Genomic DNA, 18,672 nt, shown 5'->3' with positions numbered 1-18,672 from the left:
CTTATGTAAGAAGCAGCTGAGTGCTGCTAATCAAATGCACTTGATGAACTGGTCATCACCAAGTTTGAGCACCTCTATAAAAGTAGAAGTTTTAATATTTTCCTGGTCTGGAGCATTCAGGTATGTCTTAACACAAAGTCAAGGAGGAAAGACATGAAAAATGATCTTAGAGAAGCAATCGTTACCCACATATCAACCTGGGAATGGTTATAAGGCTATTTCTAAATAGTTTTCAGTCCATCATTATAAAGTAAGAAAGATTATAGTGGAAGACATTCATGACATTTGCCAATCTTTCCAGGAGTGGATGTTCCAGCAAATTCACTCAAAGGTCAGACTGTGAATGCTCAAAGTAACTGCAAAAAACCAAAGAGCTACATCTCAGACTCTACAAGCCTTGGTTAGCATGTGAAATATTAAAGGTCATGACAGTGCATTTCGAAAAAGACTGCGCCGTATGGCTTGTTTGGAAACATTGCCAGGAAAAAGTCTTTTCTCCCTGTAAAGAATATAGCAACACGGTTTAGTTTTGCAATGTTGCTTCTGAAAAATCATCAAAACTTCTTGACCAGTGTGCTTTAAACAGATGAGACCATCATGTCTCCAGTGTTTGGCCATAATGCCACAGCGACAAACACCTCACATTAATTTTTAAGGGATGACGAGATGTTGGCTTGTTTTGCAGCCACGGGACCTGAGCACCTTGCAGTCACTGACTCAGTCATGAACTCTTCTGTAAAGCAAAGTATTTTAGAGTCAAATATGAGACTAAATGCCAAAACTGGTTCAACCTGACTGAAATGCTGTGGTACGACCATAACAGAGCCGTACACGAATGCCTGCAAACCTCAATGAACTAAAGTAACGCTGTGAACAAGAGTGAGCCAAAATTCTTTCAGAACAATGTGGGAAACTAATAAAGTCATACAGAAAACGATTACTTTAAAGTTATTGCTGTTAAAGGTGGTTCTACAAGCTACTGAATCATGGTTAGTTTTTAAACTAACCTTTTGCATTTTAGCTAAGTTTCTGTTAAATAAATAATGACATGGTGATGTGTCAATGTGTCCTGCGTTGTTATTCATCTCAGGTTGCATCTACATAATGATAAGACTTTGAAAGGAACAGATTTTTAAAAATTATTTTGTGGTATACAAAACTTTAGAAGTGAAAGAGGGTGCAGTTTGTTTTTCACCTGACTGTGCAACATGCTTACCGTGCAGTTATATTTGACACAGTCATCCCAGAACCGTGAGGCAGAGAACTTCTTTCTGATGACTACAGTCATGCCGTGTATTAGGCACTGGCCAACTCCCACAATGTTTCCTTTAGACAAAAAAAAAAAAAAAAAAAAAAAAGCAAAAACTGTTTAAACCAAAGCAATTATCAGATGAACGTAGATATCGCTATCTACGTTCCAGAAAACTGAACAATGATAGCTAAGAGTTAGAGACGGTTGACATATTAGCATTTGCAAACTGGCCTTTTATAATTAATCTTTCTATCTGCAAAAATTACAACACAACATTGTAGTAAGAAAACATGAACCAGTGAAGTCTCTCCAAGTTTGAAGAGTTATAATTAGTATCTTACTGTAATAGACAAAATTTACATCTATGTTTGTTTTTATTATCCACCAAGTCCTCCCACACAATCACAGGGTGATGAACCAAACTTGAAGCTTGGCACCGCCTGAAGGTTCTTATCAGATTTTATTTCATTAAGATGTTGTCATGTTGCCTAGCAACCACCTAGCAACAGGTTAAAATGACCTCCGTATACATGATATTACAATCATCATAGTCATGTTGTTTTGCAATCACCTAGCAATTTGCTGAAATTACCTTTTTAAATTTTTTTTTTTAACTTTAACACTTAAAAAAAATAAAAGCATCGTAACATTTTGATTTCATGGTCAAGAGCACAAACAGCGCAAATAATACTGTAAAGTGGGTGCTTGCTATTAAGAAGTATCCCACTAACAACTGATGGAAACATTACATACAAAATATTTTCCACTTTTAATGTACTTAAAAGCAAATAAACAGAGATGCAGCATAGTATTTGGCATTGACTCCTCTCACATTTTCCGCTGGATTACAGCAAAACTATTTTGATCAAACACCTCAGTCCTCAAACTAGCAGTAATATTATTGGCTCTTAAATTTAGTTTTGCTCACATTTGTTCATTTAGGATCTCGCCATGTGGTTGCCTTTTGTAGAACATCAATTTCTTACATTTATTTATATTTCATTATTTTGGGATGATTAAATGAAAATATTTGTTGGGGTTTGTTCTCTTTTATATGTTTATGGTCTTAAAACATTCCTCTTATCAGCTGTTTTAAACGATTACAGGTGGTGAATGAGTTTCTTCCTTTTTGGAGGTCTTTACTGACACAGTTTTGTTTAAACCAAGAAAAAAGCAACGATTTTCTGAATAATGTATTAATCAAACTTTGGAGGAAACACTCCAACTCATTCGTAGATTAAAACACCTCCTACCTTTTTATGTTCTTTTAACAGACATACCTGCAGAGTGGTAAAGTGGAAGGCAATCATACAATACATCGTCTGATGTCATCCTAAAGCCATAATACACCAAAGCTGCCATGCGATAGTACCTGAACACCAGGGCAGGGTGACGAACAAAAAGAGAAAAAAGTCAAATGAGCAAATACAAAAGCATTTAGTTTTATTTATTCCTCTCACTTTTTAACAACACTGCTTGTTCTTTAGATGAAAACTACATGGATCAACAAAGAGAACAGCTGCATTCCTGTGTGTCTGTTTGCCTCCTTCCTACCTGCTGTGCACAACAATAGCTGCTTTAGGCATCCCAGTGGTTCCTGATGTGTAGATGTAGAACAGGCGATCTGAAAACAGCACAGAGAGAGTAAGACAATAGCAGAATCTGGTATGAGTGGGTTTATCATGTGCTTGAGTGCTTATACTTATACATGTATGCGTAGTTTAAATGTTTACTTTTAATTTACTGCTGAGTCCTCACTTTTGATTAGTTTTGCAGGAGGGTAAATACTCACCTTTCATTTCTATTTACAGGAATATTCACAGTTTTAATTATAAAGTCCTTTTTTAAGTTACAGAACTGAAGCATGGAGACAGAAAAAAGCAGTATGACATGACTTGATTGTGAACATTGTGGATTCCATTTGTTTTCCCTTTTGCACCGTCTTAAAAAGGCAATACTTTTAGTTGCCTCGTGACAAGTCATCAGTAAATCCCTAAATCTATCAAAATAAAACAAAGGGAGATGATTAATGATAGGTATAACTCTTATTTGCCTGTGCCCATCATATCATTAATTACACAAATTCTTCATTTAATGAACATATAGTGCATTATGTGAAGAAATAGTTAAAAGGGTGTGTCTTTTTTGTGGTAAGAAATATATCAAACAGAAAAAAGTGACATTCTTGACAATTCGCTTCAGTGGAAGTTGTTTTTTTTGTGTCAATATAAGTTTAGAAATTTGATTTCACATGACTGTGACTCATTCCTTGGATCCAAAAATATTACTCGACACCTGCCAAGTAGTCAGTGCAGCTAGAGAGACAAAAATGCAAACAAATAGTTTTCTGAAATTGGTATGTTGTTTTAGTTAGAGTTGGTGCTAGGATTTTTTCATAATTTTATGACTGATAACCAGAAAAATCATTATTCAGCATTGTTCAGTGACATTTTCCTTAACCTGCAAGAAGATATCACTTTAAACCAAAAAAAGAAATCCTGAATGGTTGTAAGATCTCATGGACACGGTGCTTTTACCTACGAAGCTGCGATCTGGCCGAGGGGGTAGATGAGAAGGGGCACCAGCCACCAGGGGCTCGAGGCACTCTGTTCCCTGTGGGACTCGTTTGGGATCCCAGTCTCCAGAGCAAAACATCTGCACTGCCTTCCCCATTGAACTATGGACTTCAGACACAGCTGTGAGAACAGAAACAAATTCAAATACATCAAATACATGTCACGTATCCTTATCACAAGACAGCTGCACATTGTTCAACATTTAAATACAAGAAAGCTTGCATCCTTTGCAAACTTTAATCAGTGACAAAACAAAGAGTATAGAGAGTGGTGTAAAATACAATATATACAAATGGTTAAAGGTTAAAATAACTTGAAATGTTTATAGAGAAAGCATATTGAGGTACAGTGTCACAAAAAATATATATATGTAAAAGGAAGTGAATCAGGCAAAAAAGGGAAACAACAAATCGAAACGGCTCTCGTATTTCACCTGAGGGGAAAAAAGATCCAAAAGCCTTATGTCATGCCTAGGCACTAAAGCTAGTAGCTTGAATTTTGACCTATTCTGTAAAAGAGCTGTGTTTCCAATTACTTAAAGGCATAAAACACACTAAAAATCCATTACCCAGTACAGAGCCTATTCCCTCGATCTCAGAGTGACCAGCTCAAAAATCATTCACTCTTTATAGCTGTTGAGATCAGGGCTTTCCATATTGGGCAGGGACCCAAGAAGGCACCAAGAGGAGAGTGAATTACATCTACAAATAATACTTGACCATCCTACCGAGCTGTGGCAGTTTTAGATAATGAGAGTTCAAGCTCAGGTAATACAAAGGCATGTTTGCAGGTTTGTAGAGTGAGCAAAATGAGAGTTAATTCACGCAATGTCAAACATACAAAACACACAAATATGATGACATGGCATTTAACTTAATACTCACTACAATCCTAATCTTACTGGCAAGTGAAAATGACTTTTTCATTTGTTTTATCTATTTGACAGTATTTCAGATATAATGTCAAGGCTGGTGTAACCTAGGTGGAATATGTACAATTTACTTTTTTAGGTGCTGTAATTAATTTAATTGAAACAATATATTTGTTTCAATGATGATGTATAAAAACCAACATGATTTTAAAACAGTGTGTAATGGTTTGATCTAGCCCCTAACAAAAACCATAACCCTCAGTTGATTTGACCTGAACACTGTACTATCAGACGTGTCTATGTCACAGTGGTTCTGCCTTTTATCTGCCTCCTATCATGCAACACATTTCTCTGCAGAGCTCAGACCTTGGACACTGCAGACTAGTGGCAGTCCCTCCCTCATTACCTTATCCCTTCTTTGTGTTTATCAGTCATTTAAAGCTTTACTGGCTGATACTGAAGAAACACCTCCTCCAAAACCCATTTGTCTTTATGACCTCTGTGGCTGTCTCCCCTCACCACTCACCTCTCTTATTGCACAGGAACCAGAACAGCATTCATCAGCATATGACGATGCTGTACAGACTGTTATGCCTCAGCTTTCTCGTCTAACTTTCGAATCTATCCAACTTTCATCTGCCCTCTTTGCTCTTACCATCAGTTAGCTCTGAACCAAAGATCACAGCCTTGGCATTGGAGATGGTGACACAGTGGACCAAAGCATCTAGTCTTAAATTGAAGTTGATGAGAGCCGCTTCTACTCCAATTTTAGCCATGCCCAACCATATGCCCACGTACTGCGATCTGTTCTCCATGAAAAGGGCCACCACATCACCTTCCTAATGACAGAAACAAAAACAAAAAAGAAAGTAATATAACTTTAAAAAGATTTGCTTTTGCTTAATTGCTTTTAATGAAGCTTTATTGTGTTGTACATCTACCTTAAAGCCTCTTTCCAATAGCAGGTTAGCCACTCTGTTGGAGTATTCATCCAACTGTCGGAAAGTCCATCTCTCCCCAGTGCCCTCGAAGATGAGCGCTGTTTTGTCCCCATGACGGTGCACCGTTTCAGCAAAGATCTTGGGAATAGTGTTCTTCTCTCTGAGGTGGCGCCTGACGTTCAGTTTCACCCGCAGTAAAACACTGGCTGCACTGAAGGAGCAAAAGAAAACATTACTGTAAGAGAACAAATAACTTAATGATTCCCAGCAACATTAGCCATTTCACTGTTCATAATTTGCTGTTATTTTTTTGCACTTTTTAAAAAAAAAAAAAACATTAGCATTAACATTTGCAGCTCATCTGCTTAAATCCACACCATGTATCAATAGATCTGAGAAATGAACAAAGACAACTTGATGTATCCTGTCTTTTGGCAACAAACATTTGTCTAACGATCCACCAAATTCCCTTTTGCAAAAATACATAAACCACCTTTTAAAGAAGCTGTACTTGAATGTATTGCGAACTGTATCCAAACCACATTACAAAGCATAAAATATTTCAACAGATATGGCTTGGAGGCCCACAAGGTCAAATTATGCATGAATGGCAATTCTCAGCACTTTACATTTGTGGTACAAAGGTAGTGGTCAATCTCCTGAGCAGTGAATAATTACAGAAATGTCATAAAAAAAACAATAAGCCAAAGTACTTCTTGGCTAGAGTGAGGTAGCGACAATATGCTTATCATTACATAAGAGAGTTATTTCATGATGGTCTAGATAAGCATTTATTGTTGCACAGCTAGTTGAGGCTAATTACTTTCTTTTGTCATGCCTTTTCTTACTCATACGGATCTATTGCTTAAGAACAGTACCCATTATAAAACTATAGCCTATTTATTTCTAATGCCTTAGTGACTCTTACAATGTATATACCTGAGCTTTGTCACACAAAAATGCCTCATCAACAGCTCGTGAGTCACTGTGTGAAATATATGATTCGTTAAGATCCAATGCTGTACAGAGTCTTTCTAACCTTGACACTTTAGACAATAATACAATTGATCAATAATACAACTTAACGTCATAATTCTAATCAAGCAGATGCCAGAAGCAAAGATAATAAAATGTATAAACAAGACTAAACATTAGATGTGGCTAGCACATTTTCTATGACAATTTAACAGAAAAGGAGGACAAACAGTAATATTTCGTTCTCTAATCATGAGAAAACTGGGTGACCTTTGTATATAATGGGTCCCTGAATGGCAGTAATCCCTAATGGGTAGATTATTGTGTCGCTGTTCCCCTAAAGAGATAATTTACAATTTCCTGTTTTAAGATTACTGCAGCTATTGAGGAAAAAAGGAAGTTAACCTCAAACCAACTACAATGCCAGTTTCCACTTGTAAATACTGGCTTTAGGTATGCCACTTAAAACATTTGCTCCTACCCTTCTCTCTGTCCTCTGGACCTTTTGTCTTAAATATTTGAGATTGCGTGTTTAGAAACAGGTACAGAAGGAATATCTAGCCAGCTCTTAACAAGGGCTTAGGAACTAACCCTTGTTCGTGACAATTATGTGGTGAAGATGAGAATTTATCTGCAACTGTGAAACAACTTGCATGGATTTCTCCTGTTTTTGCAGATTTAGCACTGTGTGACTATTGAGGTCACATTTAACTCTGTCTGAATTTCAGAGCCAAAACTACAGGAAATTGGCCACTGGGTCACAGTTAAAAGTGACATAGCTCATGCCAAATGATTTGGAAGACATAATGCATCTATGGTCCAATTTTATGATTTTGCATTTAGCAAACAAACATAATTCCAATGCTTACTGTAAGTCTCTGCCAACTGTTTTGGCAAAGATATCCAGGAAGTTCCATCCTCCACTTCCCAGATAGAAGATCAGGATGGCTGGAAGAACCTGGTACCAGGGCAAGCCCACCAGCAGCCTCAACACAAAAAGCAGGGCAGTGCAGCATGCTAGACGCATCATCCTGAAAGAATGCAAACACATATAAATAGATACAGAAGGGTCTGCCAGCCCCCTCTGTATCTACTGATCACAAACATTTCAGGCCAAATGACTGAAAGGTTACGTGCACGTTATATGAGCAAACAGAATTTTTGAATCCACTTCCTTAGAACTCAACACCTTAACAATGTTATGGTCTATGGTTTTGTTTACATATCTGCAGTCCATTTCAATCCACTGAGTCAGCTCTGGTAGACTGAAGTTGCGGTGAAGGGTTACCATTTGAAATAGCGGAAATTTAGAGTCTTGGGTGACCTCTGGGTATTCATGATTACAGATGAGATTGTAAAACATTTATAAAATGTGTTAAGCTGGGTGGAACCCTTAAATTTTCTCTTCTTGCTTGAAGGAGAAAACAAAAAGAAGCCTAAAGGCTCTGTTCTGAATTCACAGCAAACAGTCTAAAGTGACAGCAGACAGCACATGCTGACACAGTTTCCCAGTTGCCACCTGATACAGCCAGGAAGATAAGCCTAAACAGTAAATGATATCTTCACACCCATGTTTGTTATTTTTTTAAATAGCCTTTAAGCACAATACATATAGAGATGATTGATTTCAGTTCATCATCATCAAAAGGCCATTTTATAACCCCCTCAATGCCTCCATACATCTGGCTGTAATTGTGATGATGTTAGCTCCATCATGAAAATTCAATAACTCCACTGCTAAAATATAAACAAGCACAGAGGAGAGCTCTGTGTGGACGATTACATTACCCTGAACCTCAAACAGATCGACGTGATGGGTTCGAGGGAAAGAGATGCATTAAGGGGAGAGGTGGCCACTTCCCGGTAAGAAAAGAGCTTCATCATTCGCTGATGCCGAACCCGGAAATTTTCATGGCGCGTAGCATTGCGGTAGAGGCTGTGGCAACGACAGGGGGAAGGCTCAACCCACTGTTGGCAAGGTTACACCTCACTAACCATGCCATGTGCATTTCAGACGAAGCCTTTTTTATTGCAACGACGTTGGCCAAAATCATCAAACTGATATAGGTTATCATGGTAACAGGCGCGCCAGGGAAACAGGATGCGCAGCGTATTGTGCGCATCGGCTTAAAGGAAGCGGACAGCGTGACACCATGAGCAGCTTCTTTCAGGAGATGAAGATGAGGCATATGGTGTAATCGCACGGTTTGCTTGTCGGGGACAAATGGCCGTCTCAAATGTAAACATCGGACACCCCGAGTCCCGTCAGCGGGTTAATCGCTGACAAGGAGATGACGAGCCGCCGCTGCTCCTCTCTCCTTTCTTCTGGCGAATAATAAACGGGCCGGTCCCTCAAACACCACGCCGATCGATCTGGGCTGAGGCAGGGACCCATTTCCGTTTACATACCTTGCACCTCCTTCACAGCATGCAGGTACGCAGAAATCCCAAACGTGAAAGTCGTTGTGTGCAATTCCACCTTGATCGGCTTACAGGCTAGCCTGGTCGCCCCCCCCACTCTCTCCCTCCCTCCGCTCTTCACCGCCGCTCGGTCGGCTTGACAGAGAAACGCACACGGGCTGACACAAGCACTGGGATCCCCCCCTTTGTTAATATCACAACGACCCGCTGCTCCTTCTTCGAAATCGCCTGGCAGTCTCCGTCGACTTTGATCCCACGATCATCATCCGTTCATTGTCATAATCATCAATATTATCACTGGCTTCATTGTAGCCGATAAGCTCACTAGCAGGCGTAATTCAAATGACCTTATAATTTTCTTACTTGCGCCCGCCCACTGCCGTCAGCGTCAAATCAGTGAATCAGGAATAAGAGTTGACGGACGGGTGCAACAGCCAATCAAGAACATGAATGTACATCTTTTTCTACGTCACATCCAGCAGGAGGCGGGTGTTTGCGGTTCAGGAAATGCGGTGTGGCCCAGCAAGCTCAGTTAACGAGGCCAGCACGCGCAGCAGTTTCAACGTGGTTGTGACAAGGCCCTGATGCAAAATGAGTACGCCTCTTTATGCCATTCACTCATTACTCTGCTGCGACCTGCTAGAAATTTTCTTTAAGCCTATGTATGTCAACACAGGAGCTCCCGGAGGACTGTGGAATTAGGAAGGGCAGGTTTTCGAACAATAGCGACAGGATTAACCCGTCCTGTGTTCCAGAGAGGACTCGGATCTACTATAACATCTGTAACTTGCCATTTTTCAGTACAAAGGCTAGGTTGATTGAAAATAACATTAAGTTATTTGAACTCCTCGTAGATGTCACATACATTCTTAAATGTACGACTGCTGAGCCAGACAGAACTGCTCTCAAGTGTTGCAATAAAACTTTGGCACCAAACAATTTCTATACTACATGTTGGCTCATGAATAATTGTGAATAATTGTTTTTGCTTTACGGACTGCTGCAACTTCAAGCCAAGAAATGTCCTGTTGTCTACATTTACAGAACACAAGGACGTTGACATTTTACACAGTGCTTATACTAGCAACGTGACATCTCTTGAATTGCACTGCATAACCAGGGTGGATTACAAAAAGTCTACGATAGCAGGCCGTTGAGAGCCACTGGTGCAGGTCAACAAAGGACGCGCTCCCAGTGGTCCCGGAGAGATCTGACAAGGAGAGACTTGTTTGGAAATTCTTGCAAAAAACATGTTAAGTGTAACCTTGGGTCAAATAGTGGACTCGATCTGTGGTAATACCAAGGAGTCACAAAAAGGTGATAAGTTTTACAACACAATTATCATACTGCTATCCCATACACACTAGTGTTTGAGATCTTAGCTGAATGATAAAGAGATGCAATTATCAGGGCAAGAAAATTTGACCAGCTTCGACCTGCCAGTGATAGATTTCCATTCAGTTTCACAAGCAGATACAGATGCCAATCAAGTTAATGAGAGTATCACAGGCGTTGTCAAACTCTTGATAGCAGATGACACTTATCACTGATTCTTAGATTGTATTATGCATGCTATGCTTTTTTTCGGTACATCAAGTCCACCAGAGCTTTTGTTTTTCAGAAGTTCAAGTGCTGACAGACAGGAAACTATAAATATCTGTGAAAGTTGCCCAGTACCCTTTCTTAAATTAGGTGAAGGATGTGAATTGAAACAAAAAGACGGTGTATCTTTATAAATTGTGATATTTAAGCATCTCATTTATTAAATTCATGTCACTTACTGGTAGTACAGTTTAACACTCCAGTATTCTTATCTTTTCTGTAAATAACAAACCAAACAAGCAAAGTTAGAAAACGACTGCCATTTGAGTAGCCAGTACAGACAGGCCTTTACTTTAGTTCTATTTAGGTAAGCTCAAACATTTAAATTAACCCTCAGCAGCATTTACATCCTTGTACACACAGACAGATCTTGAAAGACTGGAATGAACCCACTGAAAGGTTTGAATAGCTAGACTATTTTAAATACCATGCCAGCATAATGGAAAAATCCCAGTGTCCTTTCATTATCAAAATTGTTAACCAAGAAAAAAAGGGACATCAAATCTATTAATAAGTTTGTGGTCTTTAACTTTTTTTTCCTGCAGTTTTCTTTGTCAGAAGAACCGTCCTCACCATTTTATTTTCATTTTCTCTTTTTGTTCAGTCATCCAGTTCCAAACCAAAGTGAGCGTAGAGATCTCGTGTGGTGGTCCCTCTCAGAGCAGCTGCAAGACAGGTTACAGGGTCAACTCCCTCTAGCCTACATTTCAAACAAACCACAAAACACTGAACAGGCCAAGAGTACAGCACCGAATAATTAATCAGGCTAAAGACGAGGCTTGCACTTGGTAAAAGGGGTATGAACAGAAGTATTTAAAGGATATTGATAATCTACATTGTGTTTTATTACCAATATTTTAAAGATTTCCAGTTACTTAGCCCCGCTAGCTGAATCTTGGGGTCGTTAGTATTCTACAGAATCAAACTATGCTGAATTATGTCGGGTCCAGCCTGATAGATAAGTGCTTGGCAAAGAAAGGCAACTAACAAATATTAGACTTTTTATATGCCCTAACTGCCAAGGTCAGTACGAATCTGTTTATCCAACAGTCAAAAAATGAAAACACACACACGGCAAAAAAACCTGCAAATACTTTTTAATAAATTACCTATTAATATTGTTTCAAAGTGTTTTGTTAGTAAAAATGAAGTGAGAATGCTTTCAGGTAGATAAATTAAACTATGCAAAGTGGAATAAAAAAGTACAATCAACATTTGGCCTCACTATTCTTTTTTTGTCTTTAAAACAGAATCAGTCAATACACATGGCATTTAGGTTACTACAGTGACCTTGGAGCACTATGCATAGTTCTTTCAGTCTCAGGTGTTTCTGCCTCTTTATATAATCTAAGACCACCTGTGTGATGTTGACACCACAGTCGTGTGCTACAAAGCAAGCTCAACATAGCCAAGCTCTGATATGTCAGCTGACTTTTCTTTTTAAGGATCAGTTCAGTGCCGCCTATTTCAACAGAGACATCGGGACAGGAGAACAGCAGACAGAGGTCTATAAAGAAAAAGCTGTAAAAGTAGAAGAGTGATAGGTAACAATGCTAGGAGACAAAATGTTACTACACCTTTTACCATTTACTTTTTACATGAACACTCCACATTACAACATCAAAACGGATCCATTTAAAACAACGACAACAACGCATTTATGTCAGACACAATCCCATAACACGATGAAGAAGTTGTGGAAACCACTTTAGATTTTAGCTGGTCACAGTGAAGTTGATTTTCCTTAGTTGATATTCTCCTTGATAACTAGCCTACAAGTAGAGTGATATATTATCTGACCTATGTTGTGCGTATTTCCTGTAATTCCAGCAGTGTAAAACAGACTTGGTAGAAGATTAGGTTCAAGCATAAAACATGTAAACATTTTCTACATCACCAATTGAATGCATGCAAATTCCTGTGACCATGCAGCGCATGTTGCACTGCTGTAACTTTGCTGTGTGACTTTACTGCAGGCTTCCTTTGGAGGTATTAGTACAGTATAAACATATTCCTTAAGCAGAGAATCTAAAATCAAATTTGGAGCATGTTGTCTTGAAAAGAATCAGTTGAGATGTGGTGCCTACAGCAGATTTTAAATGGAATATAACTCTGAATCAGGTTATGTGTTTAGTTACTATGGTGACCTAACGCGGTAAAAGAGAGCCACCTTTATGGCTTTAGGCTTGTTACAACTCGCTAACTCATTTGTGCTTCACAGTACACCCCTCAGGGCTCAGTGGAGACAATGTTCTGTTGCAGGACTCGTTCTTATTTCAGCAACGGCTGTGGGGTGGATGCTGGATGTCACAATGAATGATAACTTTGGCACCTACCAGATCCGCCTTTAACGATACTGTATGACAGATTAAACTTAAATTCTTGGCATAGCGCCTGGTAATAATAATGATGATAATGATAATGCCAACATCTAATTTAAGCATTTACTAAGAAGGTGGAAGGAGGTTTTAGTAATTACGCATCCTGCTTGTTGTCTCTTAAGTCTCATGACATTTAATTTGAAATAAAATTTAAAAAACTCTCTGAATACTAAACTAATTTTGGGCTAAAGGGATAAATAAACTTTGCCATCGTTTGTTATAAGGAGTCTGTGTACCAGGAAAAATGGACAGACTAAAGTTTTGATTTAGAAAGTCTGCATGTTGAATATGTTCAAAATAATCATCTGAGAAGGTAAATGCTATATTTCCCTAATTGTGAAGCAGATAATATCAAATTAAATCCAAAATCATGCAATGGTGATGCAAACACCAAATTCGGTACAATTTGGCCCCTTGTATAATAATATTTTCTGATTAGCCACATGAAAATCACATTTTTCAAGAAGGCAGCCAATATGACCCATGAAAAAGTAGTTTTTGCATTTAATTGCTACATAATTTACTGATTTTCATTATCTTGTGTCAATTTCTATGTTTTGAAGCATGCAGCATTTGCTTACTTTTCTGGTATATTATTAGGCTAGTAGCGCTACTGCATGGGGTAAATGGGGCATGGAGGTAGGAGCAGTGCCTTTGTTTCAGCATTCAGCCACATCCCATGGATGAACTACTGACACTGGTCCTCACCACTATCTGTCATCTGTGACTCCCAAGAAGTTGCCTGTGCACAGCATACCCTGGTCAACAACATTGGTTCGTGGGCTAAACTAGGTGAGGGAAGCACACAGAAGATCCAGTTTATGTGATGAACTTCATTTATAGCTCTGACATTGATGGCATATAAAGTCATAGATAAACTTCTGTTTTCTCAGAGATGACGGCAATAAAACAGAGTTGTTCAAGTTGCTAGCCAACAAGGTTTGTGAATCTGACACAATCAGTAGTCCAGTGATTGCTACAAGAGGGCCTCTTGTAGCAATCACAAGTACCAAGTGCCTAGATGCTGTCTCAGCCAAGAGGTGGCTGACACTGGGGTATACGAGAGATGCAACTCTGACTAGACGTCAGTAGCTCATTCATTAACGCAAAGGGCACCAATGTGTTCATTATAGCATTGTAGACAGTGGGAAGGAAAAACTGAATTTTAACAGGAAGAAACCTCAGGCAGAACCAGGCTTAGAGAAGGGAAGCCATCTGCCGTGACCAGTTGGGAGTGATGGGAAGAAGACAGGACAAGAGACAAACTGTGGAAGCTCAGGGATCACCTGATCCAGCAATAACTATTAGCTTAATCAAAAAGAAAAGTTGTGAGCCTAATTTTATAAGTAGAGAGGGTGTCTATTTCCCAAATCCAGATTGAGAGCTGGTTTCACAGAAGAGGGGCCTGAAAGCTGAAGGCTCTGTCTCCCATTCTACTTTCAAATACCCTACGGACATAAGGACATGTGTGATGAAATTATTAAAACCTTTGTTAAACTTAGACTCCTTCTGAAGCGTCTGACGATGACCTGCATCATCTGAAGCACTTTGTCATAGTGATGTATGACTAAACAAGTTCATGAGTAAGAAGTGAGCCTTGCATGGAGAGAGAAGAGCTATTCCATCATCAAGTGCAGCCCTTAGGGACCATGCAAAGCATGCTGCCTACCAGGCAGGAATCATCTGGGGCTGGGCTAAGGCTGAGGAAGAAGTCTGTACAGTTTCATGGACCACACTCCCTATAATAGCTGCATGCTGCCAGGAACTGACCAAGTATGGATGTAAACATGAGTATAGAGGCAGATACTATCACCATGAACATTTTTGCTTTCTATGCTGTTTTTATTGCTGAAGTAGTTGTTAATAAAATGTTTGCAAAAATGTGTTGATCTACTAAAGACACAACAAAACTGACTGAACATTACTTTCAAAATAATATAATACATATGCATATATATCTTACAGCTAGGCTCTTGATAATGGGAAAAATGAATCTGAGATGTTTAAACTTGTATGTCTGATTTTCAATGATCTTGGTGTCCAATCAGCAATCTTAATTTTTCAAACAGCTAATCAAGTAATTGTGCCAAATTTGGTGCTTGTATCACAATCTGCACCATTTTTCTGTTATATTCTATGACCACCTTTTCAGCAATTTCAGAAGTGAAAACCTTAAAGTGGTGAATATATGCAAAAAAGGGAAAGATTTTAAGTAGCAACATGAACTCAGACAAACAGTCAGACAGACAGACAAATGGACATGAGACAAAGGACATTTGTCTTTAAAGGGTAATGCAGGGCATCTCCTCTTGTCTCCTCACTCCAGGGCCTGCCCACCCAACTCCTCCCTCTCAGAATAACAGCATACAGTACAACAGCAACTCATTGCGTTAAGTGTAGAGCTTTTGTGAAAGTGTGTGCTTGAGAGAAAGAAGGGAGAAGAAAGAATGACGGCACGTCTTTGTATTTGAATATATATGCACGTGTTACTGAATGCATGCATCTATAGACAGAGATTGTAATTGTGTGTCAGCCTGCGGGTGATGAGAAAGACAGCTATTGTGTCAGAGGGGAAATGCCATCTCCGTTCACTAAGAAGTCATTATCATCGTGACTCTTCACTGTACTGACAGAGAACTTGAAGAGAATGCTAATTTAACTCAGCACAGTTTTACTATGAGAGATCACCTAACTTTTCTACACAGACTGTTCATAGGTGGGAAATAAGTATATTGGTGCACTGTACATTTAAAATCACAGACTAAAATGGGAAGGGAACATCAAGATTTTATCTACAATAAAACACACACACCCTTAGGTAGTATGACATGACCGTGAATCACCAGAACTCCTTCCAGTATGAAAACTGAACTTCACCCTACTTACTCAACCTTGTGCAGCTGCAGAACAGGGATACAAAAAAACCCTTATGATTATGATAAATTACAATTACCCTTTTAGTAAAAAGGTGAAATTCCTTTTTTGGTCAGAAAACCTTTTGAACTCCACAAGAAGGGGAGAAATGTGTGGGCAGCATGCCAGTGATGTACAAGCATTATCTGATATGCAAGTTAATTAATTTAATTACTAAAAGTTAGTACCAAATTTGAAACCCATTCAATATTAGCCAATATAATCACTGAGCACAAAAACTACATGATTTTTAGTGGCTGACCTTTTAAAAAAAAAAAAGGTCAGCCACTAAAAGTCAAGTCATTTGTTTTCTAAAGAGTTTTTATAAGCAATCCCATGTGCAGCATATTATTAATTACTGCATAAGGTTTACTAAAAATACTTCTGTTTCAACAGAGAAAAAAAAAAGCAGGCACACCCCTCTTTGCTGCCCTCCAGTGGCTGACTGAGGAGGTTAAATCTTCCATTATAATTCTTAGTTTACATTTTTTTTAATACTCTCACACTTCTCATCACAATGTACGTTTATGGTTATGCAGCAAATTAACCAACACTCATAGTTAAAATTTAATTCAAGTGGACTTCACATGTCATGGTTGTAAAGAAGGTGTAGTGGATAGAAAGATCCACACACCCCTGCTAAAATGCCCAGTTTTAGTGATGTTTAAAAACAAAAAAACAAAAACAATGACCTAAACAAAAGAATGACTTTAACATTTTTTGAAAGACCCAGCCAGACCTCAGACCCGAATGCAACCGAGTCTGTGGAGTGACCTGATAAGGGCTGTGCATAAGATAGCCTCATAATCTGACAGATTTTCCACAGAGTAGGAAAATATTGGTAAGTTTAGATGTGCCACCCTAAACGCCAGAATGCTCTATTAAAATTAAAGGTGTGATTAAGGGAACATGTCCATGACCCATCATCTAAAAAAAATAAAGGTACTACTGCATTCATCCCTATATAAATATCAGTTTAGTCCATTAGATGATTGCCAGGTAACATTTGTGGAAATACAATTGATGTTACTGTTGTGAAATTAAATTGAAATGGTGGTTTTATAACGTTGTTGTGATGCATCAATGTTAAAAATGGGTCACTTAAGCCTGTTGATAGGTAAGTGGCTGTTAGGCAACATGATGATGTATTAGTACCTCAGATAGATAAGAAGTGTCATGGGACAAACAGAGAGAAATTTGGTGTATTATAATAAGATAGTGTTAGTGACTGATAAACATTTTCATCACTTGAAGAAAATACTATGCCCAGTGTTTACAAGAGTTGATGCTCAGGGGGAATGTTAATTACTGAATCACAGTAATATTCACATCAGCAGTTATAACATCATTAATAATATACCTTTATAATTTTAATTTACCAAGCTTCACTTATTACTACATACATTGAATGCTACTTAAAGCTTGAACTGAAATTTCTTTTTCTCTCTTACCTATACGACCCAGGAGTGACTGCCCAATGTCTTTGATGTCGTTGTATTCATGCAACTTATCAATATGATGCTCCAGCTCCTCTACTCTATAGCCCCTAAAAACATATACGCATGCATGGTCTCAGCAGATTTATGCAAAAGGTCATATGCAGGCAAAGGCACAAAATTATAAACATCTAAAAAAGATAAACTGCTATGTGCAGGTGGACGATTAAATCTGAGTTCTGTTCATCTAATGATTCAATGAACCATCACTACCCATAGCATTCAAGTTGGACCTCAAGACAGAAATACAGCAAGAACAACACAGCTGTACTTACTCAGCCTCCAGCTGTGCTATCTCTGTATCCAGCTGCTCTCTTCTCCTCTCTAGCTCCTCCACCTCCTCTGCAGGGCTGACTTTAGCACTCTCAAGTACTTGAAGCTGTGACAATCATAACAGAATAAGGCATGTGTGGCATGCTATGGGTGATTGTTTGTGTGTGTGTGTGTGTGTGTGTGTGTGTGTGTGTGTGTGTGTGTGTGTGTGAAAAAGAAGACAGGAAAGCTACTTACAGGTGACTTGAAGTGGGAATGTATTTTCTTAAACTTTGATAATGGAGTTCTACAAAAAGAAGGAATGAATTAATGATGAAAAAATATGGATACAATTAGATGCAATTATGTTAAGCCAACAACAGCAACAATAGCTTAGTTGCAGTAAAGGTACTCAAGATCGGACAATTGTTTAAGTACACAATAAACACATTATGTCACTTGTGTTTTAAGTTAAGTAAACTTCATCTTAAAACATTAAACTTGGAGCTTTGGCTAGGTGACAGGAATTATATTTTACGATATGGCTAAAAATATAATACCTGCGAGTAAATTGCCTGTTTTTCTTTTACAGAAGCTTGCTGTTATTTTACAAATTATTTTATTTGATGTGTTAAGCAAAAAAGAAAAAGAAAAGAAAAAAAGAAAGAAAACAACACGTAAAGTTTACATGTAAATCAAGCCTCAAAACGTGAACAGAATAAACGAAGCACCCAGATGAACCGCTCGGCTGCAAATACAAGTTGCTCTGTAGTTGGTGGCTGGCGTTAACGCTAACAACAATGGTAAGCTATCCTCACAGTTACCTTTTTAGCTGTCCTTTCTTTGAGTCATTTCCCTCCGGTGTCGAAACTGGGCAGTGACTTTCACAAATAGTTTCAACGGACTGCTCCGTGTTCATATTGCCTTAAGGAATTATATGTGTTAGTGTTGGTTTAATACAACATCGGACAGCTGAACACGGAAAAGGAAGT

At 38.6% G+C, this 18,672-nt stretch overlaps 2 protein-coding genes across 5 annotated transcripts in view; both read right to left on the bottom strand.

Annotated features, from left to right (window-relative positions):
• Window positions 1-11,295, bottom strand: part of slc27a4 (solute carrier family 27 member 4) — a 24,897-nt gene extending 13,602 nt beyond the window's left edge. The window contains exons 1-9 of one of the 3 annotated variants that reach the window (XM_085279278.1): window positions 11,212-11,295; window positions 10,818-10,855; window positions 7,485-7,646; window positions 5,641-5,851; window positions 5,355-5,538; window positions 3,790-3,948; window positions 2,807-2,876; window positions 2,533-2,624; window positions 1,217-1,326 (exon numbers count right to left, since the gene is read on the bottom strand). In XM_085279278.1, coding sequence (XP_085135404.1) covers window positions 1,217-1,326; window positions 2,533-2,624; window positions 2,807-2,876; window positions 3,790-3,948; window positions 5,355-5,538; window positions 5,641-5,851; window positions 7,485-7,645 — 987 coding nt within the window. In that variant the 5' untranslated portion in view covers window position 7,646; window positions 10,818-10,855; window positions 11,212-11,295. Of the gene's footprint in view, window positions 1-1,216; window positions 1,327-2,532; window positions 2,625-2,806; window positions 2,877-3,789; window positions 3,949-5,354; window positions 5,539-5,640; window positions 5,852-7,484; window positions 7,647-8,403; window positions 8,791-9,024; window positions 9,415-10,817; window positions 10,856-11,211 lie in introns of those variants that run through there. The other 2 variants (XM_085279277.1, XM_085279279.1) reach the window with 2 other exon arrangements.
• swi5 (SWI5 homologous recombination repair protein) lies at window positions 10,766-18,672 on the bottom strand. 2 transcript variants are annotated; one of them, XM_085279282.1, is made up of 6 exons: window positions 18,505-18,672; window positions 17,939-17,987; window positions 17,704-17,807; window positions 17,384-17,478; window positions 11,212-11,303; window positions 10,766-10,855 (listed from the first exon to the last, which is right to left on the bottom strand). In XM_085279282.1, exons 1-5 carry the CDS (start codon window positions 18,597-18,599, stop codon window positions 11,239-11,241), a joined length of 408 nt encoding a protein of 135 aa, XP_085135408.1. In that variant the 5' UTR covers window positions 18,600-18,672; the 3' UTR covers window positions 10,766-10,855; window positions 11,212-11,238. The 2 variants fall into 2 exon arrangements, with proteins under 2 accessions (XP_085135408.1, XP_085135407.1); XM_085279281.1 differs by having other exon boundaries at window positions 10,766-11,303.

Source organism: Mchenga conophoros, linkage group LG7 (assembly GCF_057382185.1).
Source record: "Mchenga conophoros isolate Kocher_MC1m ecotype Shallow Benthic linkage group LG7, M_conophoros_male_GT1.1, whole genome shotgun sequence".
Taxonomy (NCBI): Eukaryota; Metazoa; Chordata; class Actinopteri; order Cichliformes; family Cichlidae; genus Mchenga; species Mchenga conophoros.
This window is presented reverse-complemented; position numbering and strand designations above follow the sequence as displayed.

Coding starts and splice junctions, on each gene's coding strand:
- swi5 (XM_085279281.1), bottom strand. CDS start 18,599: ATGAACACGGAGCAGTCCGTTGAAACTATTTGTGAAAGTCACTGCCCA. Junction 17,808..17,938: donor ATTCCCACTTCAAGTCACCT/GTAAGTAGCTTT, acceptor TGATTGTCACAG/CTTCAAGTACTTGAGAGTGC. Junction 17,479..17,703: donor ATAGCACAGCTGGAGGCTGA/GTAAGTACAGCT, acceptor ATATGTTTTTAG/GGGCTATAGAGTAGAGGAGC.